Below are 23,234 nucleotides of genomic sequence, written 5' to 3'. Positions count from 1 at the left end.
ACAAGCCTCGGGCAGCTGCTCAGCTCATTAATAATTCAGCAGCTTCAGACCAGAATACTATAAGACAACGCGCTGAAAGCTAAAAGCCACTGACTGCAAACAGCTTCACAGGCAAACAAGCTCGAAGTTTAAATGCACTGCACCTCAACCCCGACCTCCTCTAATGTATGAAACGTCTGACAGTGTTCACCATCTTTAAATGTATAAAAATAATCAATCAATTATCTGGGAATACACGTTTATTGTCTTTATGTTACAATATAAATATTAGTCTTTCCACAGGCCAACCACAGGTCTGTATCTTTGACCTGATTTCAAATATTTAATAATAGAAACTTAGGTTACAGTAAAACTATTTATACAATTAGCACATGATGTATAAAAGCAGGCACAGAGTGTAAAAACCTATGAATACTGTACATGTATAAAATGTTGTCCGTCTGTACAATATTAGCAGATTTTCTTAAGGTTAAATGTACCTTACCTAAATATACCAGCTTCCTTCAACTGTATTTCACAGTATTTGCATTGACAACAAATAAGTAATTCAATCAAAACACAGATACAAAATATTTTTCTTTTCCAATTACTTTCCTTAAAAATGACATCACACTTCATCTTCTTCTGTGGCGTACTCTTTGCTTTGGGGAAAGAAGACGTTCACTTCCAATGTCTAAGTCACCATGAGGATACAAGTCGCCACGTTTTATCCCCCCTCTCTTCTTCCACCTTTCTGCCTCTCTGCTTTTTCTGCTCTTTCTGCAACCTGCGTCATCCCTCATCTTTTTCTGTGGAGGGGAAGTGGATGACCTATGACTGTGGAGGGAGTATTTGAAGAGGTCTGCAGGGCAGGCTTCATCATCAGAGTTGCACAGGGACCTCCCCAGTAGTCCTCCTTCTCGCCTGGCTTGTGCCTCCCTCCTGAGCCTCTTAACCTCTCGTCTCTCTCTGCGCTTCTCTGGCCACGTCTTCCTCCTGCCAATTCGGTTACATGCTTCCAGTTTTGTCCTGCTCCTTCCTTGAACTAGCTGGCTTTCCTCACCACTCTCTCCTGTTGGTTCAGATGAGTGCTGCTGGTCTGATGGAGGCAGGGGTCCAGCATTCATGATCCCTGAAAACACATAAATTGATATCTTTCATGTTTGGATTAATAATAAACTAAATGTAACGTGAAAGGCATTGCTTACTGAGACAAACCCACTGAAATTATCAACAAACTCCTCAGTTCTACAGAGCATCTTTCAAACTGACCAGCTGCAGAGCCCATTCACCAACAGGTTTCCAATAAAGGAGTGTGTCAGTCTCATAAAAGACTTCCACCAAGGATGATCTTGTCTATTCTCACTTATGTCTCCTCAAACAGCACTCGTGAAATAAAAGTATTTGGGATGTTATTCAAGATGGAGCAGAGGAATAACTTCCAGGGCAAGTGAGTATCAAGAAATGATCGAGTAAGGGAATTGGGCTCCCCCCATGACTATTCACCTTGACATTTTGCCTTTAGCACTACACAGTGGGACAGAATTGGATGTTACATAAACCACAGAGGAATGAGCAGTTAGAAGAGATGAAGAAGCTTTTTTATCTGCTTGGAAATATGGCTTATTTCTTGCCATGAAAAACTTCACTCGACATGGTATCTCACCAATGTAATATAGTGTAGATAAGATAAAAGACGCTCTTAACACTGAGTTAGAATTTTATTGCCATCTCTTGCCTGCTATATTCATTAACTTTATTAGTATAGTATAACAATAATGTCATTAGATGTCTGTAAAAACGACTCATTGGAGGAGTATATGTGTCGTGTTTTCCAATTAAACAGAAATAAATTCCCAAGCCCTTATTTAAACAAAGGAATAAAGTAAAATATGCATAAAATGAAACAATTGTATGTAAATATCTGCAGTAAACTGCATGTACAATAAAGTGGTGCTTTGTCACCTTTGATCTTTTTCTGGATCCTGGTACGACAATGGAGGATGTCCTCCATGGTGTCATAGTAGCAAACATAAGGCAGTGAAGGAAAAGTCCCATTGACCATTCTCTTCTTTGTGCACTCCTGATACCGACAGAAAGAATAAAACACAGATGTAGGGAGACGGTTAGGCAACAGAATGAGAGTAAAAATATTCAACTGAAAGTAAGGGAGCAATAGGAAGAAAAAGACAGGTGCAGCAAAATTATACAACTTGAGAGAGGAAGAACATATTCTACAGATGTATCCTGAAGAAAGAGAGAGACAATAACAGATGTGAGACAGTAATAAAAAATAGACAAATAAAAGCAAAGGGATGATGGGTTAAGCATTAGAAAGAAAGAAGAGGAACATGGATTAAAAAAGTAAGGGTAGGGTTCCTTTCATTCACCACTTACAAAGCCGTAATGTCCCCTTTTAGAGCAGTTGTAACAATGTGCTTGGTATCTGTTATGTTTGTGGGTGTGGACTGTCTGTGGCCTAAAGGGCACCTCAAACTGAATCTGGAAAAAGGTCAAACAAAGGAACATTTTGTAAATTTTTAAGTTTTAATAATGCACGCCCATGAATACAGGCTCTAATTTTCACAAGGCTATTAAAAACATTCACCCTGTTTGCATAATTTCTACTCTCTAATTTAGAGCATAATACTATAAACAAAAAAGAGGTTATGTTTATACAGTTAGCCTATAGACCCTGCATCATGCTTAGCAGAGACTGTAAGAAGATGGAAGTAAAGCAAACATTTCAACTCACCGTCAAGTGATATTGTCTCCATGTATCAGGGCAGGCCTGAGGAAAACCGAGACATTTTCTTTTTTGAGCAAGAAGGCAAAAAAAGTGTTATTGTTTACCAAGATCAAACAGCACCTTACAAATGGGGCCCACGCACACCTGAGGCAAAATAATCCGTCAACACACAACTGACAAATCCTTTCAAAGTTGCTTCAACACAGTCACACAAGCGCTTAAAGAGACCTAACCCGAGGGTTAACAGACAAACTCACATCAGACAGGTGTCCTGTCATCCCACAACGCTGGCAATGTTGGTTCCACACTGGGGGCTTTTCACAGGGCTTCAGACCATGTGAAGGCAGTCCACAGGTGGGGCAGGGGCGTCTTGGACAGTCCCCCTGGGTATGGCCCTGGATCCCACAAAGTATACAGGTGGGATATTTCTGCAAACACACAGACAAAAAAATAAGTGGGTGCAAAAAACCACCAAAGGTGACCGTAGGATTATAACAACACTAACACAGATTGTGGCACAGTATAAGGGAAAAACTAAGAGAGGTAGTCAGAAACATAGTGAACATTTATATTAAATATCACAATAGAAAATATTAATGGTCTGTCATCAATTTCTAAATTTGACAGCATATTTATCACCAGCAGACATATATTTGATAATTAAAAAATAATAAAACAACCACTATAACACACCTACACAAACAGTATTTTACTACAATCTCTCGCTCACCTTTTGAATTCAGCTAAGTACTATGGGTATTTCCAACAATTATGATTGTTTAGATGACTACTGAACTGAACTGCCTGCTTACTATTAACAAACTGTGTGAAATTATTATATGAGAATATAGGAGAAGAAATGTAGATAAGGGTGTTGCTTTACCCTGTGGTAGTAGCACCGTTTGGCAAGGTGCCCCGTCCTGTTGCACATCTGACAGATCAGAGATCGATCGGGCACAAAATAGCGGCTAGCCATACACTGCAGCACCATGTTAGGTAATATGAGAAGACAAGGAAATGACAGACAAAAATCTAATTATGTTCATAATATTGAGTTTAAACTGCAATATTAAATCAAAACCAATTCTAATTTTGAAAACAGTTCTTTCCTCCTTCTGACACTTTTCTAATTGCTTTGCTGTTAAAAAAGTGTTACACTGTCCTGTAACTGCAATTATCTGTTTCAATTCACACACTGTCATGCATTTTTAAAATCTAGTTTTATGTATGCAAACTTTTATTATTTTAATTCATTTCTATAAAAAATATATAAAAAATATAAATAAAGAGCAGACAAAATACTGACTACAACAGATTTGCCAGATACTTGGATAAAGATAGTGGAAACATTTTTCTCTGAGTAAATGAGCTCCTAGTATTCATGGAAATTGATAAATATAAAAACTTACTTTGTCCTTCTCTGATACAGCCCAGGTGTCTTTTATTGATTTTCCATTTACATCTGTGATTAGGAAAGTAAAAAATGAATTTGTGTTAACCCACACATCATCTGCAGCTCTGATATAACTTCATCATCCGTCATTTTCAGGGAACTGTAACAAAATGTAAAAAAAAAAAAATCTAGGATCTACTGTATCAGGAGTTTTCTGAACCTATTTCCCTAGGTATTACGTCTTGTAAAAGCTCTCAGAGAAACCTAATGAGAAAAACTTGACATTCCCACAAAGAAGCTACCACAAAGGATAACACCTACAGGATGCGTAAGGAGAAAAGTAATGTGACTCTATTAGTGGTGGGGTTTTTTCTCATTTCAATTCACACTCCATTTATAGCAATAGCAGTGTGACTTTTTCTGTGTTAGAAGAAAATCAACATCCCCAACCACCTTGCATACCTTCATCTCCAGAGTCATCCTCAGAGCTGTTCCAGTAGCCCACGTTGAGCTGGATGCTTGAGTCTCCCACCTGCTCATCTCCTCCCAGGATCATCCATTCCTCGATGTCACCGTCTTCCTCCTGCTGCACCTGCTCAAGGGCAGGACTAGAAGCAGGACTAGAAGCAGGACTAGAAGCAGGACTAGAAGCAGGACTGGAGCTGCTGTCCTGCAGACCTCGTCCAGAACTGACAGAGTAAGCTAAGAGGAGCGGAGGTGAGCTTTCACTGCTGAGCCCTGCAACTTGTTTACTGCTGCTGTAATGTCTCTGGTCACTTAACTCGATTACCCCATCACCCTCTGAACTACAGTAGTCTTCAATAAAGAAGGGCTGATCTTCGCAGCCAGCTTCATCACCATCATCACCATCATCATCTCCGTGGTTCTTTAAATGGTCCATTGTACAACCTGACACGGCTGCAGCTGAACAGCGCCGCACAGCGACGGCAAGCAACACTGCTATCAAACACCGGTTGCTATCGACTCAATGACCACAGCTAACCGAGCAGAAATCAAAACTATCCAGTTAGGGAGTTATTTGTTTAATATTACATAATATTTGACATTCAGATGTATTCAATATATCTTCATATATGAGCTACCGTAGGCTAACCAGCGCTATGCTAACGTCAGTTAGCTAAGTGTAGCCGAGAGTTCATAGCTAAAATTAAGTTAAATTCACACACAACCGAGGCGAAGAAAGTCTATAAAGGCGATTTGCCCTTTTCACCCCACCTTATATGAGTTGCAACTTCGCACAAATCACAATATAAAGGTTTCCTTTGATAAACATTAAGGGATTGTTACATCCATGCATGTTTACATGTCTGAAGCGCTTTACCGGCGTTTCCGGAAAAGGTTGGACAACCAAAACTAAACCCTGCGTTAAAACACGGACTAGTTTCTTTCCCGGAGTTAATTTGGTAATGAAAGATGTGCATTTAAACCATCATTAGGAAAATAATTGTTATAAATCAGTGTTAAATTACTACTCTCTGTACGCAACAATATTATATTAGCTTTAATTATATTCGTTTTTTTAGGCTTTATTGTCAACTTACACGCCACAATGCAAATAATTTCTCTAGTTTCCAAGATTTATTTTAATTACAGCTGCATGCTGTAGTTGGTACATGGAAATTGAAGGCAATAAAATGACTTTGGTCAGATTACTTAGTGTGTGCTCTATGTGCTCTCAACCTCCACTCCCTGGGCTCATTATTGAATATAATCCAAAGAATAGAAACAAATAAACTGTAATTAAGGCATATATAAAACACGCTACAGTAACTTGATAAGCCTTAATGAAACCACTCAAAAGACAAGAATTGTCAATAAATGGTCAAAAGTATCGTAGGTATTAAAAAAAAAAGGTATCTCAATTAGTGTCTCATTTGTAGGCTATACTGTAGATTGGTGTAAAAACCACAAGGTATAGTATTTTATTTCAGTGTTTTACTACACCAATGTTTGTTTTTTTAACGTTCTGTTGTAATACAATCTGTATTTTCATCATTATCAATTCGAGATTTACTGGCAATTATTTACATTGGTGAGGCTACAACTTGACATTATGAATCTTAAAGTAAATAATTTAAAAGAGATGTGTTTGATATGAATTTGTCTAGCAGAGCCTGAGCTCAGACATTGTGAAGGAAAATAAAACGTAATGTAACAGGATTGTTTATTGTATTTCTGTCAAATCATGGCTACAACTCAGCTCACAAAAAAAAAAAAAACAGAGAAGTGAACCCGTGCGTCCAATCAAAGGCTGGTGCCACTGTCCAGCGCTCAGGTGCTGCAGACTCAAAAATGTATGTTTAAATGAAAATGTGTGGTTCTCGACACCGGCTACACTTTGCTCCACCCGCCGACTAGAGTTCAGCGGGAACACGGAGGTGTTTTACAATATAAAGTCCTTCAGCAGTCATGGAAGTGCGGTTTGGACAGGTGCCGCTCACGGTTACGCACAGTAAGTGTCATCAGTCCGTTTATTTGACAGTCATGTGAAGTCATGTAGCCTTTTAACTGGTGCCTCATCCATCCGCTCCGGTGCCCAGGGCACGGTGGAGTGAACCAGCTCGGCGGGGTCTTCATTAACGGGCGCCCGTTGCCGCACATGGTGAGACAGCGCATTGTGGATCTCGCGCAACGGGGCGTGCGTCCCTGTGAGATCTCCCGCCGCCTGCGGGTCAGTCACGGCTGTGTCAGCAAAATACTGGCCAGGTAAGTTCATGTACTCTGTTCATTGATTCATTAATAAATAGACAGGGATCTCTGTCAAGAAAGTCGACTTTTTTAATTTGAATGCAATTTATGCCAGAACTGTATGTTCCTGTTGCTTTTTCTCACCTCCAACTTGTAAATACTGCACCGATGCATGAATTCAGGCTCCAGGTGAAATGTTAAAATCTCCTGACAGAACTCAGCCTTGTTGATTCAGGTACAATGAAACAGGGAGCATCAGCCCAGGAGTGATTGGAGGATCTAAGCCCAAAGTGGCCACTCCCAGAGTTGTGCAAATGATCCTGAATCTGAAACACAGCAACCCCACCATGTTCGCCTGGGAGATCAGAGACAGGCTGCTCCTGGAGAGAGTGTGCGACCACGACAGTGTGCCCAGCATCAGCTCCATCAACAGGTACAGATGACCTCATGTGCATAGTATACCTGTGTTGGACACTAAAATGTGCATTGAGTGAATCTCCTCTGTCTCTGCAGGATCATCAGAAACAAAGTCCAGTCTGAGTCTTGTGGAGCTGGTGAGTTTTTCAGTTCCATCTCCGGTTTCTTGATCTGCCTGTCTATTTATCTAATGTTTCCTGACACTGACCTTTGCCCCTGAAGTGCCATCAGCATCATCTGTTGCCGTGGCAACATCCAATTCCTCAGAGTCCACCTACTCCATCAGTGGGATTGTAGGAATAAGAAAGTGCATCAAACACAAGAAAGGTAATGTGAATGGGAGAGTGATCGCTGTACTTGTGTGTTTGAGTTTTGTTTCTGTGTGATAGAATATTTTCCCAGAGAGCTCACAACATGGGGTTTGCACACATAAATCTATCAGATCCTTCCTTTTATTTGGTCCAAATTGTCACAGCAGTGCAGTGGAAAATGCACAGATGTTTTTGCTTCTGAGTGACTGAGTGATTTTAATCTGATGAGTGGATTCAATGATATAATATACATAAATTACATAAAAACAAACTATGCAAGCAAACAAGATCTAATTAAACTGATATTTCCAAGAACTTCAACTCAAAGTAAAACTCAAAGTAACTTTACAGTCACGGCCACTTTTAAATAAAAAGCATTTTTCGATTTGTCACTATTCTTAGTAAAACTATGTTAGTGTGCTGCATGGAGTTGGCACACAACTCAAGCTGGACCTGGCATCTAGGAGCTAATGGAAACCTCTGTTCTACATCCATGTTTCATTGTTTTCAGTGAAATCCACACTAGATTAGATACCTTATAAAGATGTTTTTGCAGAGCAGACAGCGAGATTATGGTGGATTCTCTGTGGGGCCAGACGACACAGCAGACTGATGAGTAAAGCTGGTGGTCCTGTGTTAATATTAGTCTGACTGAAGCAACTTTCTCAGCAGGAGATGCACCTCGACACCCCAGGCTTCTGTCCTCTCAGCCAGCAGGCTCTCTGCATGTCCCTGCCTCCCCCTCACCTCAGCCTCTCATTACAGGCCTGCTTGCACATCTACTCCTCCATCACTGGAACCATTAGATCAAGTATATTTGTATATATAAATATGCTTATTTAACACACCCACATGCATGTATTTCATCATTCTTCTAATTAGAACAAATGAAGATTTCACTGGGAGGATGGAGGTAGAAGAAAAAAGAAAAGTGAACGTTGACAGAAGCTATTTTGTTTTCCAGGAGGCAACATCTCCAGTAGCGTGGACCATGATCAGCCTTGTTCCTGTAATGATGTCTGGGGATGGTCTGACCCCTGCTTGACCCCGGTTTCCAGCCTGTTCTTTTATCCTAGCATACCAGCTAATCCTAATGCAGGTGGGTTAGTTCAGTCTGCATCAACATATGATCACTTACATCTAATAGGAGTTCAGCTCTGATGTCTGTTTGTTTGTTTCTCTCTTATGTCTTTTTGTTCAGGGCTTCCATTTCATTACAGCTGAGCAAGTCTGCAAGACTGGTTTTCAGAAGAAAGAACAGCATGTGTGACATCAAGATACAAAATAAAACACTGTTTCAGGGGTTTCAAAATAAAACTGAACTCATGCGACTTGTTTTTTTTTATGTTTTATTTACACAATATAGGGTGAAAAATTATTAGTTATTTCAGAGGCTTTACAGAGCTTTATTTTCCCCCTGTACATCACCACGGTGGCCATTTTCTCCTGAGCGGGGAGCATCATTAGGGGCCACATGATGGAGACCCAGCGGCTGTTTTCTCTCCTCGGTGTGTGTCTCCCTGGCCTTCCTTCCAGGATGAGCGATTAAAGGAGAAGATTGGAGCTATCAGGGGGACCATCAGGGTCAAAGTACACTGCTGAGAAAGAAATCTGTGGCCTGCAGTGGGCATTAGTCTATAGGAGGCACTAAGGGAACACACACAGTGCTTAATGTTTTAAAACTGTGAATGTGTACATAAGAGCACATGCACACACACACACACACACACACACACTCGTACACACATTAATTTAAATGGATTAGCAAATTATTGACACGATAACAAATAACAGATTATGTTTCAACAAAGGTCTTGGTATTGACACACTGGCTCGTTCGTTGTTTACTGATACCAAAAAACAATTTCTTGCTGTGATTAAAGGTCCACAGTACTAAATGTAGTGTGTTATCAGGATTGCATTGTCTGAACATCTAGTAGGAGATTGTAGGGGACAATAATTGTCAGTACTTTACTTCGTGGTTCCGTGTGTTAGCTCTCGTTAGTTATCGGCCCTGGTTCACTTTTACAAACAAAAAAACTTAACCGACTACTCTCCCTCTGGCAATCTGCCAGTATAATTGGCTGTTTTTAACCGATGGTTCATGCAGCACACCATGAGACATGCTGTGGTTGCTTGGAGAATAGCAACACATCTGTGTGCCCAGGCAACCAAAAGGGAGCTCTTATTTTTGGCTTGGACAACAAAACCAGTAGGGACATGACCAAAGACCTCAGGCTGTGTTCTGCAATAGATATAACATTGTGTGTGTGTGTGTGTGTGTGTGTGTGTGTGTGTGTGTGTTCTGAATAGATGTAAATTGTAAAGTTCTGACAAATGAAGGATGTGGCGCGCTGATCTTAACTGGTGTCATCCTGCAGTTAGTTTCATTTTTCCAGCCGCAGCACAGAGAATTTAAACCTTCAGTCACTACTGAACAGTCTCCACAGCAGTAACAATGTGCAGCTGCTGTCCAACCTGTGGTTTAAACAACCTGAGGGGCTCAGAAGAAGACAGTCATCGTTTTCCACTGTGTGGATCACACAGCATCTGTGATGAGTTCAAAGACTACCACGTTATCAGGATCTGCAGGAACTCGGCAGCAGAGGGTTGAAGTAAAAGGCTTTCTGTTGCTGCTGTTATCACAACACTTTGCAGCTGTGTATATTGGCTGCAGGAAGTGTTACAGTATATATACAGCTATCATAATGGCAAAAAAAAAGTAAAAATACTGTAACTGTAATGCAAACAGACTATTGTAACACAAGTGTTCCTTTAGAGAAGCTGCAACAAAAGCCAAGATATAAGTTAGGAGTTTCCTGCACCATTAAACAGCTCTGTGTATGTTTATGGCATGCTTCTCAGTGTGGTCACTGTTCTATTTCACCAGGAGAACCACATAATTTCACATGTAAGATCTCTCCAACAAAAGTCCTTAATCGATTGACATTATGACAGGAGGACTGCACCATGTTTGAATGTCTGGAGAGATTAACAACACAATGATTTATAAAATCAGGGGTTTTGCTGCTGCAGCTACACAATCGTGAGGTGCCTCATTTGAGCAAACATTTGCTAGATATTGTTTAACCCTCATTAAACAAAACTGAGTGAGTTTGCAGACTTTATGACTCTTCTGTAACTGTGCTACTGTTACACTATGCATTTTATTATCCAACTGTCACATGTGGCTGCTGTTCAGCATCTTCTTAAAGAGACATACAGACTAAATTTAGAGTGATAGTTTACAATAATCACGCTGTTAAAATGTTTATGAATTATATATTATATATTTTTGTATACTAGTTTTATTTACCATTCATACATCTTCTCAACATCTGTATTTCTTTCACTAAACTTCTTACTTCTTCTATTAAAGAATAGAAGAAGTAATTAATAAAAATAAAAATAGAAGAATCCTAATTAACTGATACTACATTCTCCTGCTTCTTTACACCGTGTGATATATTCAATAATTCATCTGGATTGCATATTAAGAGTAAGATTTAGCTCAGATCTTGTATTTGCGTGCATGGGCAGCACATGCTGTGCTTCACTGCTTGTGAATGTGCCATGTAAAGCTGTCTTACCTGAGTTATACCCCAAGTACAAAGTACAAAAGTGGATTTGTGTTTGGGATATTTTATGCTAACTACTTCCGTCTTAATAAATCACTTCAGCATTTCCTCATTCTCAGGCTGAAAACGGCACTAAGAGTGAAGAAAAGAGGGAGACAAAGTTATCAGATGAAACAAAGACTGCTATGAGAATTCACCAGGAAACAGAGGAAACAAATGTTCTCAGGACATAACTGAGTATATCCTCAGTATGAATGACTGCACTGCTGGATAAACAGACGTGAACTAGGACAAAGCTGAACCAAACCAGGTCAGACGGAGCACTAGACGATGTCTGTACACCCCAGAGTCGCCCACAAGAGGAGAGGAACCATCACAGCGCTGCCTCTCTACTACTCTGGACATCTGCTGAAGAAAACCAGCAAAGAGAAGGTGAAAAAGAGAAACCAGAGAATAAAGCAGCATCAACAAGATTAATGGTTTGACTAGGAGGAATTTTAACAGGAGCATGCTTGTTTAAGGAAATGTTGAGTGTTTGTGACTGAATTAAACTGTAGGTAGCCTCTGAAGTATTCTAAAATTTGATTTTAGACAATAAAAATACTTTTAAATATGTTTTATCAGCACATACAAAACATAAATGTACTATCCTGTAGTTGGTTTAGGTGAATGTAATTTCAGCTTCACAGAATATACTGGCAGGTAAATTATTCTAAATATGTTATCGTTCATAAAATGATGATTCCTTAGTTTCTTGAGTAAATGTGTTCAACTTTTTTTTTCAACACGGTTTGAAGAGACATTTTTCTCAACATTTCCAGGATTTCAAGAACTACTACGGAGAGCTCCGTGGAACCACGCTGTTTCTGTACAAAGATGACTCCCAGGATACAGTAATATTTTAATTCAACTAAGAACTTTGTTTTACAAATGATATAGAAAAGTCTGTTTAATTAATTAAACAGAGAAAGGAGCATGTGTTACAAGAGAAAAAACAAGAGAAGAACTATGAACAAAGACATAGAAGCCAGCGACCAACTACTACATTATTTAGATCAACTGATGCATGGTTCATTAATTAAGCATGTGAGGATACCAAGTGACAACTCCTGGGTCTCTTGATTGTTTACACAGTACATAGAGAAGCTGGACCTGGAGCAGCTGAAGTCCATGGAGTTAGATCCCCCCTATGAGAGGAAGGCTTCATCCATCTTCACTCTCACCCTGCACACAGAGGAGGTGCAGCTAAAGGTGTGCTGCACTGAAACAAAGAAGCTGACATGTTTCTCTCCTCGTTAAAATGCGTACAGTCTTGGGTCCATCATCATTATCATTGGGTTCACCAGTGTTCAGAAACTGGAAATCAAAAATGAATCATTTCTTAAATGTGTTTTATAAATAACTCTTTGTCCGTGTGTCTGTTGTACGTGCGGTAGATGGACAATCCTGACAAAGGAGAAGAGTGGAGGGCTTACATCCTGACTGTGGCCAAAGTAAGCAAACAAACATAAAGACATAAAGACCCGCATGAATCCCTTCACCTCCTGCTTTAACATTATATAACTATCAAATGTTAGAGGTTACTGGCAGCAAAGATCCACACTTCAGCTAAACCATTAACTCCACTCTTACTACCGGGTCCTGATTTCAAGTGTGTCCTCATTAAACCAATAAGTCTTAAATCTTCTTTTGTGAGTAAGTACCAGCCTACAGTATCTAAAAACCTCAGTTTCACACTAACGTCATAGAAATAGTAGTAGGTCTTAAGAGTAGCTGCAGCTGATTTGCTGTCCTAGGAATAAGAATACAAGATGAATGTCTCTGTTAGACTTTCAACAAAAACAGAACATTATTACTGATAAACTGTCATATCAGACATTCTTTTGAGCCTGGTTTATACAATAAACTGCCAGCTAAGTAGTATAATACTAACAGACGTCGACCACAGCAAACAACAATATCTGAGTATTTCTCTGTCAATCATTTGCAACGATTCAGTGCTTCTAGGGAAAAAATCTCCCTTAAGACTAAGAGTCAAATATTAATAGTAAGAACAAATAAGGTTAGAAGCAGGAGGTGGCCGTGATCTGTAAAGATTCTAGTTCATCCAGTGAGGTTATCCTGAAGTTGAGACAATAGGATTATGTATTTTTTCAACATATTACAGATTGTGTGGGACTGATGGTATTAATGATAACAGTGTGTGAACAGCGCTGTTTCCCTTACAGAAGGAGATTCCCAGTAAGCTGTGGCTGCTGCCTGGCCAGATGGTGCAGCTTCAGGAGGTTCTGGCTCAGGAGAGGAGAAGAAATCCCCCTGTCCCACGTCCGCCCCTCCCACACCGACCAGGCCTTCCACATGCATCCTCAGTGTTTTCCTCTCCTCCTTCACTCAAAACCCCTGACATGCCTGAGTAAGCAGTCCGTTTCCAGAAAATCTTCCTTTACAGACAAGCAAAATATGAAAAAATACAATTTATTATTTTATTCTTGCAGGTGTTTCTTCAATGTGACTCGGCAGAAGGCTGAGCAGATGTTGGAGGAAAAGCCAAACTATGGAAGCATCATCATCCGCCCATCCACCCTGGCAAACAACTTCGCCGTGACCCTCAGACTACAGATGCCGAGGTCTGATGATCCACGTAACCTCTAGAACATACCACTAAATACATACTAATAAAGGGGAATACTGTGTAATAAAACTACTCTGCAGAGTAGTTATAAATATCATGTTTTCTTTCTTCGTCTCACAAAAGCTCGTTCCACCATCACGTATGAATCTGGTTGTGTTATTTTTTATGTGTTTATTTGAATTCTGTTTTGTAATATCGGAATTAGCCAGATGTTTCATATAAACTTCATCATCTTCTTCTGTTTCAGCGGACCTGTCAACAAGAACTACAGAGTGACATCAACAAACTCAGGGTTTGTCATTGAACTGGACAATGCAGTAAGCCCCACAGCTTGTAGCACAATGTTAAACTAACCCAAATATCAATCAACTGACGAAGAAGAATTGAGATCAAACAGAGATTCACAAATTGGCTATTACACTGGGATATACACTACACAGCACTCATACTGTATATATATATATGGCAACATATATGTCATAATGTGACAGATTTGGCAGCCCACTGATTGTAAATACATTTCATTTTCACCTTTTTTTCCTGACTTGAGGAGTCACCTCATCTCTGTGCTGGCTTCTCTATAGGTGACAGTCTCCTCCTTGAATGATGTACTTCAATACTTTCTTGAAAAGACAGATTACCGTCTTCAACCCTACACAGCATCTCAGCCCTACGACACTTTCATCGGTACAGTATGCTACTTTGAGTACTTATACTGGCACATACAAGTACACAAATCCTAACAAAATGTACTGTATGTGTGTGTGTTAGAGGTAGCACCTGCTCCAAAGCACGTCAGCATCTCCTCCCCTACACCTAAAACAATACTCAAAGCACAAGTGGCACCCATGCTGAGATCGCAGTGCGGAAAGGAGCCCCCGCCCCCTCCAGCTGAGCCAGAGGAGGCTGAATATGTGGTTCCTGATGATGACAGGCCTCCTGATCACAAACTAAAGCTAGGTGAGAATGAGTGGCTAAACTAGTGTCATAAATCAAGAGTGACGTGTTTGTAACTTGTCAAGAGTTTACGTACACTTGTGATTGATAGTACTATCACTAAGAATAAACCGATTTAGTTAAATATCCCTTAGCAAGTTTGATCTTTAGCAAGTTAGATGTTAGATTTTATACATGACATATATCTGTCATATGGCATCTGTGACATTTGTATGTTTTTCTCCACACTAGCTCAGTTGAATGGAGAGCTTCTGCAAGTTTTAAAATTACGGAGGGAACCCATTTACAGTGATACTGGTGAAGAGAAAGTAGTCTCAAACCACTGAAACACCCGATTCATGCAAAGCAGGACTACAAAGGATGTGGAACGTACAAGCATCACCAAAATCATTAGCATTCATCCTGTGGTAGCCTTGAATATAATAAGAACTGTAACAAAGTTTCTGAAATTTCATCCACTAGATGTTTCAGTCTAAATCAATGACACTAGCACTAATGAAAAGAAATTTGTTACTGTCAGACTTTGCTGTCTTGCCAGAAAATTAAGCAATCATCTGCAGACTAGTAGAAATGTTAATCTGGAAAAGAAATGAGTCTATTTAGAGGCCAAATTCTAGAAGACTACGAATAAGTGTTGTTTGGCCAGATCTGGCACCTGAGATGTTTCTCTGGGGCTCCTTTAGCGATTTGGACATTATAACAACTCTGAACACTGAATATCATTACTGTGTGAAAGACAGTTTACAAGTCACTGTTTAAACCTGCAAGAGTTTTGATTTTGACAATTTTGTGAATCCAATTTTAAAGCTTAAAATTTCAACTAAAACTGAAACTAACACAGTTCGTTGTTTAGTGCTGGTTTGGTCTATGGGATCTCAATAGGCAGTGAAAAGACGTCTCTCACTATTTCTCAATGTCCTAAGGCAGTAAAGAGTTTATCTTTCTACACTGGACAGCATCATATTTACAAGAAAAACAGCAAAACCTCCATTTGATTTTGTTTTCTTTTAAATAACTTGTCACTGCAAGTTTAGTTTCAACTTCAGGTACAGATTGTTTTTGTCTTACAGCATTAGTGATTAAAACATGTAAAAAAAAAAAAAAAGAAGAAAAGAATGTAACACTGCATGAGCCAATTATTGAGCTGATCACATTTTGTGAAAAGGTTGATTTCACAAAACAACCATCTTCCAGGATGATCATAATCCTTTATTTTTCACACACAGAAGTAAGCCAACATAATAGTTTCTAATGTTATAATCATATTTTTTTTATAAGTTATTCCATTACAATTGTATTTTCTTTTTTTTTTTTAATCATTATTATGGATCAAGTTATAGGTTTAAAGTTTAAGGATCGTTCATCACTCAATAAAGACAGCAAGACTGTGAAAAATATTCAATAAAAAAGAAAAACAAAGACGCTCTCCCTTTTGTCTCCTCTTTCACTGTAGCGTTTCAAAGTACCTGTTTTCTTCATGTTCACCCCTAACCACTTGTTTCACATTACTTTAGACTCTCTTGTAGCAGCCTTTGTGCGAAAAAAGACAAATAAAATATCTGTAATAATATCTCAGGATTTAAAAAAGAAAAATAAAACTGAATAAATTAACAGGATTGTTCCCCCAGTGGAGACTCGCCTACATTGCTTCTGTTGTGACATTACTTCTCGGTGAGTGACAGCTGTAGGATCCTCTCCAGCTCCTCCTCTTCCTCCTTTTGCTTCCTACCAAGAAAAATCAGAAATAAAGCTCAATCACAATCCTGTGTCTTTCATTTTTTCATATCTGTTGAAAGGTGATAATATTTTACTAAACATCTTCCGCATCTGAAGCGGAACATTTACAACTACAGATAATTGTAATTGGTTTGATTTTTCAGCATATTACACTGATTCCCAGGAAACTAATTACTCAGTAGTTAATGTGACCTTATTTATGTAGTATGATTTTACCTGTATGCAGTGGCAGGAACACCTGTAGTGTATAGAAAGTGTTGGACATTTAATTGGAGCCATCTGACACACTTGTTGCTCCACCTGATGAAGGATGGAGGGTCTCCGTGTCTTATTAACTTTGCTTTTAAACTACCTGTATGACTTTTTGTTTACAGTTTTATTCATAACATTTTAATTGCAGCTGAACTAAGGATGTTTTTTAACCAGCTCTGTTTAGTCTGGATGACTCGAACATAAACAGCTGGATTTTTTTAAACTGCAAGTTTACAGCCTAATTCTTTACAAATTAAGAGCTTGTTAATAGTCAATTGTGTTTCAAGCTGCATACTGTAGCAATGTTGCACTCATTGGAATATTAACCAGCACAGAACAAGATCTTCTTCCTGTGTTTACTCTTTTGTCCTGAACTGTAGGTTTGAAAATGCTCTGTCTATATGTTTATTCCTCGCCCTCACCTGTCCATCTCTTCCTGCTCCCTGCACGATAGCTCCATGGCAATACGCAACTGCTCGTCAAAGCTTGTTGCTACACCAAAGTGTCCCGATAACCGTGGATCAGTCACTGCGTTGTATGAGACTGGAGAATTGGCGGTGGGGTCCAACGGGGACACAGAGGAGGGCTGGCTGGGATCAGCCATGTCTTCCCCTTCTCTGCTGGCCAGCGAGATGGACAGGGACTCCTGAATCGCCCTGAAAAAAGAAGACACTAAGGATAGTTTCGATTTAAGTGGAACAGTGACTGAACAAAGATGTGTGAATTCACAGGACAGCTTCGCTGCTGGGCTTCATTACATGATGACTGGGAATCTCCGTTCCCCAGAGAAGGTGAAGAGAAAAAGCTAATCACTGAACTCTATTTAGAGATGTTTAATTAAATCACTTCAGAAGCCAGAGATTCCCCTCAGTAAATAGGAAAGTGTTTAACTGCATGATGGTTTTACAGTAACAAGAAACTAAAAATTATACTGTTTAGAATATATTACATCAACAAAACAATCTAGCTTGGCTGTACTGAGTCCTGGTAAACCAACTAAAGATGAACCGAGCTTCCTGGATGACAGTCTCCAGCTCTGTGTAATTTAGGATTTGATTCTTCTTCATGTTTTCTCTCTACAAAGGTACAAATGTTTCAGAAAGAGTGAACCCCTAATACAGGTAAACTCTGAATATAAACTCACCTCTCCAGCTGGGAGTCTTCCTCATACAGTGGAGACTGGGGCACGGGGCGGCTGTTGGTCAGGGCCTCCCAGATGGTCACCTAACAACCAGATATAAATGACCCAACTGGCTTTAGATGTGAAGAAGCCAGAGAAACTATAATTTATATAAATAAATGTGGGACAAATTTTAGACATAATAAAAAGGATGCTTCTATCAGTGTCATTCAATAAAAGACAAAATATAAAAAAGGAATAATTAAGTCTTATGTCTGACATTTATCATATAACTCTGAGACTAATCATTTGGTCTGACCTGGTCACTCTCTGTTCCTGCGTCCAGCAGACTCTGCTGAATGGCGAACTGCAGCAGGTTGTCATCCTCGTCCCTCAGTGGTTCGCTGCGGCCCGGACCAAGGGTGGTGTAGTCTGGTGGGGGCTCAAATACTGAGGGGTCCACCTCACAGTGGAAGGGAGGAGTCGACACACCTGGAAGATCATTTCAACCACCACAGGAGACGCAATGACACAATGGTATCATTTCTTGATTCTGCATTATGATAGCAGCCACATCACTAGATGATGATTTTGCTGATGTTTTAATGTACAAATAGCATTTTTCAGGGCATAAAGTAATAACATCCAAACTTTGTTTGTTTGAGTCTACTTCTACTGTAGTTACCCGCTTCTCCAGAGCTCTCTGGTTTGTGAACCGTCACAGAGCTGACTGGCTCGTCGCAGCCACACAAGTTACTGAACGTCACTCTGGCGTTCAACACGTGAAACAGGGGAATCTCTGGAAGAGAGTGAGTAGTGTAAACATGCCTGCAAAAAAACATTACCAAACAATGGCATAGACAAAAAGCATGGACCACGCATGAAAAAGACTTGACCAAGCTGCTGTCATTATTTTAGTTTTAACACGGTAATATAACAAGCTACAGCTGTGTTGCAGCTACAAACCCACAGCCTGGAGCAGACCTGAAATCAGTGTTTTGATCAACATGTGGGCTACATATCAAGACATCCACCTAGCTACGCACAGGTAATTGCTCACACTGAGGTGACCTGGCACACCCACCTATCTTGACAGGGAAGCCTGGAGGTAAGCGCAGGGTGATGAAGTCACGCAGCTTGGCAAAGTGAGCATTGGAGATGGCCATGAGGTCAATGATGGGCGTCACCTGCTCTGCCAGGGAGAGAGGGTGAGTCTCACTTAACCACAGAGTGGCTTTAAACCTGGAGGCAGAGAAAAACAAAGATAGACGGTACTTTAACTAAGAATATAATGAAGACTGTAAAGTTCTGGTCACATCCATGCTATTGATTTGCTGTTGTAGCTATGGTTGGTGTTTGCTAGCATGGCTTTACCACACCTCTGGACTTTGCTGGTAAGCTCAACGGGACGTCCGATGTCTCGTCCATTGAGGTTGAACTCGGGGTTGAAGTACTCCTCAGCTGTGATGGCTGTGGGGTTGTGAGGACTGGCACACTGGGACACGTTACTCTGACAGAAATCCAAAAAGAGGGTTTTAAGTGATTCTGTGCTTCAAAGGATGCTGCAAGTGGCGTGGGTGGTGTGTGAGGATGTGAAGCACAGGTACTGTGATGAATCTTACCCCATTGTGGGCAGTATGTTGTTCAGCTATCCCCAGGAAGGACTGCAGAGGAGTCTTCGAGCCTAAGTGGAAATTATAACAGTAGAGCATCAACGCCCACTGCGAATTTGTTCTATTTTTACTCTAAACATTTCCCATTGAAAGCAAGACGAGCATCTGGAGTGTAATAAACTATTGTGCACAAAACTAACAACAGCAGTTTATATCATTAATTCAAAAAGAGATTTGTACTTATTACCATTAATATTTTGACTGCGTAGTTTGTGCTGAATCTATTTCTCTCAAGTAATTTTCCAAAAACAGTGGTTTTGCTGTAACAACCTATGTAGATCGTTTCTAAATATCCCAAGTGTGTGTTTGTGTGATCACCTTTGCTTCTTGATTTGTCCTGGTCTGAAAGATGCTCTGTCCTTGACCGAGTTACTAGCTCAACATTGGTAGCACTGTAAACCTGCAAACAGTTTTACACTTTGATTTCCCTTTTTCATCAGAATGTTTCTGTGAAATCTGTCTTGTGACCCAAGGCATACACTTTATTGTCACATATGCAAGAAATTTAATACACTGCACTGCACTGAAGAATATATAGTGAAAATAACATGATGCAGAGATTAGGACTGTGTTCTGGTCTGACTTTGACAGAGTGAAAAATTTTGTGTTAATCCTGGCATGAATAGTTTCTGATCTACAAATAACAATCCTGAATAAAACAAATTTTAATTAAAAAATTCATTCAATTCTAGAATTCATTTTATAATGAGGCCTCCCCTGGAAGGCGCCCAGTACAAATGAAATCTAACCTGGATTCAGATCAAACCAAATTACTTACTTACTACTTGTTTAACCTTCACTGATCTTCAGGACAATTCAGTCTGATGCTGAATAATTATTATGTAGTTGTTCCATACTGACTTCCTAAAGGTGTGGACTATGTGTTTCAGTCAGCTTTGCCACTACTATAAGAGCTATGTTATCACTTACCTTGGCTTCGTAGCCGCTGACCACCTCGCTCTTCTCAGAACGCCAGCCCCAGATTCCTGACTTGTTTCTAAACAATCACAGGGGTAAAATAAGAGCTTAAACTCAGTAAACCAGAGTCATTTTATCTAATGTCAAATAAGTTCCATTAAAAGCTTTTCTCAGAATTTAACTCCATGGAAAATGTCACATATAATTAAAAACAACTTTCCTGAACTCAAACACCAAATTACTTAAGTATTTTAAATAAAATAATGAAAGGTGAGGCAGATATCTGCACGCCTTACAAACACCAACAAGTCAAGAGTGTTATTGTGTGTTGCTACCGTTCGAAGGCAATGTTGCGTGTGTTGAGGTGCGTTGAGACGATGGGTGACGTCAGTCTTTGGGCCGTATTCTCCTGTGACGGTTGCATGGCTGCCAGGAGCGAGGGCACATCACGAGGAGACAACACAAGAGGCTCCGTGTAGACCACCTGTTTCTCATGGTCCACCTCCATGACCACTGCCCCATCATCTAGAAAACACGGAGACAGGTGAAAAAGAAAGGCAGAGGACACACCAGCTCGAACTAAGGTTCCGCTAGAAGAAAGACGAACAGACACAGAAAATGTGAAGGACCACACACACCTCCGCCTTTGAAGATATAGCTGCGTCGTCCTTTCAGCCAGGTCATGTGTTCGAAGCCCAGGAGCGTGGTGTCCACACGTAAACATGAGCCGCTCTTCCACACGCGATAGACGTCACTGGGACACACCTTTGACACCAAGGGTACTGAAAAAATGATAACAGAGGTAGGAATACAAATTAAAGTAAATTACTTGTTAAGATTACATAAGTTATGAATTTTCAACAGTACCTAAGACATCACTTATTGTAACAAATTTAAGACACACATTCAAGATGCTCCAGTATTTGTAATAGGTTACATTACAGCTTTCAGCAGCTGTCAACATACACGTTTTAAAAATCAGGGGGCCAGCGGCAGCTGCGGGAGCTGTCCAAAGGCTGTGGTGCTGAACCTGACCTCTGAGAAAATACATTAATAATAAAACACACTCACCCCAACTGGTGAACTCCCACTTCATCTCCACGTAAAAGTCCCGCGCCTAGATCAGACCGGGGAAACTTTTTTTTTTTAACTTGGACAGAAGGAAGCCTGAAACTTGTGAACACACTGGGGACATGCGGGGACAGCTAATGAAAATGATGTACTGACACAACAACTGACAAAAACAAAACACAAAACCTTTAACAAAGCTTCAAGCAGTGGTTGAGACACCCAGATTTACACTTGTGTGATGAGACTGACCAACTGTGAGGCTGTCCTACCTGTCTTAGCTTGCTGAGCAGCTCTGGGATGCCCGCCAGTCTCTCAGTGGCACGTTTAAAGTCTCTGTATTGAAGCACCAGCTGAACCAGCTCAGGGTCCCCGGTGCTCACCGCCTCCTGCAGGACTGAAACACACATCAGTGGGTGTTAACTTGTCCACTCAGCCCCCTCAGGACGTGAAGCTGAAAGCCACGACGGAGCACTCACTGGTCCAGCCCTGCGCGTTGCAGTGTGTCGGGTCTGCAGAGTGTCTCAGCAGCACCCTGGTGGACTCGAGGTGGCCCAGACATACAGCCAGCTCCAGCGGGGTGCGCCCTCTCGGATCCAGGCGCTCCACATCCTGCTGCAGAAACCAAACACAGAAGCAGCATCAGCGCAATGCAGTGCGACATAACAAACGCATCTGCAAAAAAAAAAACAAAAAACAAAACACACACACACACAGCAGCCACCAGCTGCACGGTACACTACACCTCACTTACCTCTTTCTTCTGTAGCTCTCGATCCAGCTCCAGATACTGATTGTTCCAGACCAGAACATGCAGGGGAAACGCTTCTTGAGCCATGGTTGTAGTAAAAGCTATTTTTCTAAATACGACTTCTCCAGCCGACAGATTGCGGTGACAGCACAGCTGGTTAGCTTGCTAGCTTGGTTAGTGGCAGAAAATAGGTAAACGCTGCAATCAAGAAGTCTGTTACTGGAAAAAACGGACACTTAGTAAATCTATCAAAGTAGCTAATGTTAGGTAGCAGGCAAACTACAATATCGTGCGTGCCTATTTAAATTAGTGGGCTGAGTTAGCTCGTCTAACTCAGCCCACTAATTTGATGTAGCTAGTTAACGTTACTAACAGCTAGCCGAGCTAACGCTAGCTAACTGGCTAATAACAACATTGTTTCCTGCTCCTCTCGGCACCAGTTTTCCATCATGCACAATGCAGCACGAGTAATCTAGCTGTCCACAAATGTACAACCGAGTCTGTTCATTTTTTTTTTTTTTTTGTCCACAGTGGGTGTGCTCTTCAGCTGGGGGAGATTTTCAGTATAATCGCCGGCTGATGAAGTTAGCTAGGTACCCGCTGCTCCTGCTGCAACCATCCCCTGTTTATATCGCAGGGTTTTTACAGTCTGTCAATATAAAACCACACACGGCCTTTATTCCACTTCCACATCCAGGTCACTCAAGTTGAACGCGTCCGACTGCGATGACAGCTGCAGCAGAGAGGACCCCGTCCTGTCTGGACCACGACCATCAAAACCCACCAGTCAGAGTCTGCTTCCCTACAATCAAGTACCTTTTTACAGCTGCAGCAACTTTCCTCCTTTCTTTAAAGCGTCGCTTTATTTCCAGGTTATGGAGAGAAGCTGGGTGGAGCGAGGGAGGAGCTGATATCTGATCTGATCCGACATGCAAACAACTGCGGGTTTAACTACACGGGTGAAACTCTCCTGAACGCATCTCTCTCCCC

At 40.6% G+C, this 23,234-nt stretch overlaps 4 protein-coding genes across 4 annotated transcripts; 2 read left to right on the top strand and 2 right to left on the bottom strand.

Annotated features, from left to right (window-relative positions):
- Positions 1–231: 231 nt before the first annotated feature.
- On the bottom strand, positions 232–5,459 carry LOC113160156 (zinc finger CCHC domain-containing protein 7-like). The gene is made up of 8 exons (XM_026357232.1): positions 4,584–5,459; positions 4,138–4,190; positions 3,612–3,707; positions 2,986–3,156; positions 2,735–2,770; positions 2,377–2,481; positions 1,945–2,062; positions 232–1,111 (listed from the first exon to the last, which is right to left on the bottom strand). Exons 1-8 carry the CDS (start codon positions 5,020–5,022, stop codon positions 615–617), a joined length of 1,515 nt encoding a protein of 504 aa, XP_026213017.1. The 5' UTR covers positions 5,023–5,459; the 3' UTR covers positions 232–614.
- A 1,092-nt stretch (positions 5,460–6,551) lies between these two features.
- On the top strand, positions 6,552–8,782 carry LOC113160938 (paired box protein Pax-5-like). The gene is made up of 7 exons (XM_026358403.1): positions 6,552–6,594; positions 6,683–6,848; positions 7,066–7,263; positions 7,344–7,384; positions 7,470–7,574; positions 8,523–8,657; positions 8,760–8,782. Exons 1-7 carry the CDS (start codon positions 6,552–6,554, stop codon positions 8,780–8,782), a joined length of 711 nt encoding a protein of 236 aa, XP_026214188.1.
- A 2,207-nt stretch (positions 8,783–10,989) lies between these two features.
- Positions 10,990–15,797, top strand: LOC113160015 (signal-transducing adaptor protein 1-like). The gene is made up of 10 exons (XM_026357030.1): positions 10,990–11,568; positions 11,958–12,029; positions 12,271–12,387; positions 12,573–12,629; positions 13,365–13,549; positions 13,632–13,763; positions 14,016–14,085; positions 14,353–14,455; positions 14,540–14,728; positions 14,957–15,797. The coding sequence occupies exons 1-10, from the start codon at positions 11,467–11,469 to the stop codon at positions 15,049–15,051; spliced, it is 1,122 nt and encodes a 373-aa protein (XP_026212815.1). The 5' UTR covers positions 10,990–11,466; the 3' UTR covers positions 15,052–15,797.
- Positions 15,798–15,916: 119 nt separating this feature from the next.
- ankrd13d (ankyrin repeat domain 13 family, member D) lies at positions 15,917–23,130 on the bottom strand. The gene is made up of 16 exons (XM_026357029.1): positions 22,248–23,130; positions 21,973–22,108; positions 21,766–21,890; positions 21,497–21,542; positions 21,064–21,207; positions 20,761–20,950; positions 20,438–20,504; positions 19,826–19,907; positions 19,457–19,518; positions 19,214–19,344; positions 18,919–19,076; positions 18,520–18,633; positions 18,154–18,326; positions 17,859–17,938; positions 17,137–17,370; positions 15,917–16,450 (listed from the first exon to the last, which is right to left on the bottom strand). The coding sequence occupies exons 1-16, from the start codon at positions 22,329–22,331 to the stop codon at positions 16,387–16,389; spliced, it is 1,890 nt and encodes a 629-aa protein (XP_026212814.1). The 5' UTR covers positions 22,332–23,130; the 3' UTR covers positions 15,917–16,386.
- Between the last annotated feature and the right edge of the window lie 104 nt (positions 23,131–23,234).

The sequence above is a fragment of the Anabas testudineus genome, chromosome 10, assembly GCF_900324465.2.
Source record: "Anabas testudineus chromosome 10, fAnaTes1.2, whole genome shotgun sequence".
Taxonomy (NCBI): domain Eukaryota; kingdom Metazoa; phylum Chordata; class Actinopteri; order Anabantiformes; family Anabantidae; genus Anabas; species Anabas testudineus.
This window is presented reverse-complemented; position numbering and strand designations above follow the sequence as displayed.

Bases quoted from the DNA above. Each gene is read 5' to 3' on its own strand.
- LOC113160156 (XM_026357232.1), bottom strand. From the start codon at position 5,022: ATGGACCATTTAAAGAACCACGGAGATGATGATGGTGATGATGGTGAT. The intron at 4,191-4,583 runs GTATGCAAGGTG...TCCTAATCACAG, and splicing joins GGATGACTCTGGAGATGAAG to ATGTAAATGGAAAATCAATA. The intron at 3,708-4,137 runs GTAAGTTTTTAT...ATGGTGCTGCAG, and splicing joins CTGTATCAGAGAAGGACAAA to TGTATGGCTAGCCGCTATTT.
- ankrd13d (XM_026357029.1), bottom strand. From the start codon at position 22,331: ATGGCTCAAGAAGCGTTTCCCCTGCATGTTCTGGTCTGGAACAATCAG. The intron at 20,951-21,063 runs GTGTGTGTGGTC...CGTGTTTTCTAG, and splicing joins CTATATCTTCAAAGGCGGAG to ATGATGGGGCAGTGGTCATG. The intron at 17,939-18,153 runs GTCAGACCAAAT...TCTGGTTGTTAG, and splicing joins CAGGAACAGAGAGTGACCAG to GTGACCATCTGGGAGGCCCT.
- LOC113160015 (XM_026357030.1), top strand. From the start codon at position 11,467: ATGTCTGTACACCCCAGAGTCGCCCACAAGAGGAGAGGAACCATCACA. The intron at 13,550-13,631 runs GTAAGCAGTCCG...TTATTCTTGCAG, and splicing joins AAAACCCCTGACATGCCTGA to GTGTTTCTTCAATGTGACTC. The intron at 14,086-14,352 runs GTAAGCCCCACA...GCTTCTCTATAG, and splicing joins TCATTGAACTGGACAATGCA to GTGACAGTCTCCTCCTTGAA.
- LOC113160938 (XM_026358403.1), top strand. From the start codon at position 6,552: ATGGAAGTGCGGTTTGGACAGGTGCCGCTCACGGTTACGCACA. The intron at 6,595-6,682 runs GTAAGTGTCATC...TCCGGTGCCCAG, and splicing joins GCCGCTCACGGTTACGCACA to GGCACGGTGGAGTGAACCAG. The intron at 7,575-8,522 runs GTAATGTGAATG...TTTGTTTTCCAG, and splicing joins GTGCATCAAACACAAGAAAG to GAGGCAACATCTCCAGTAGC.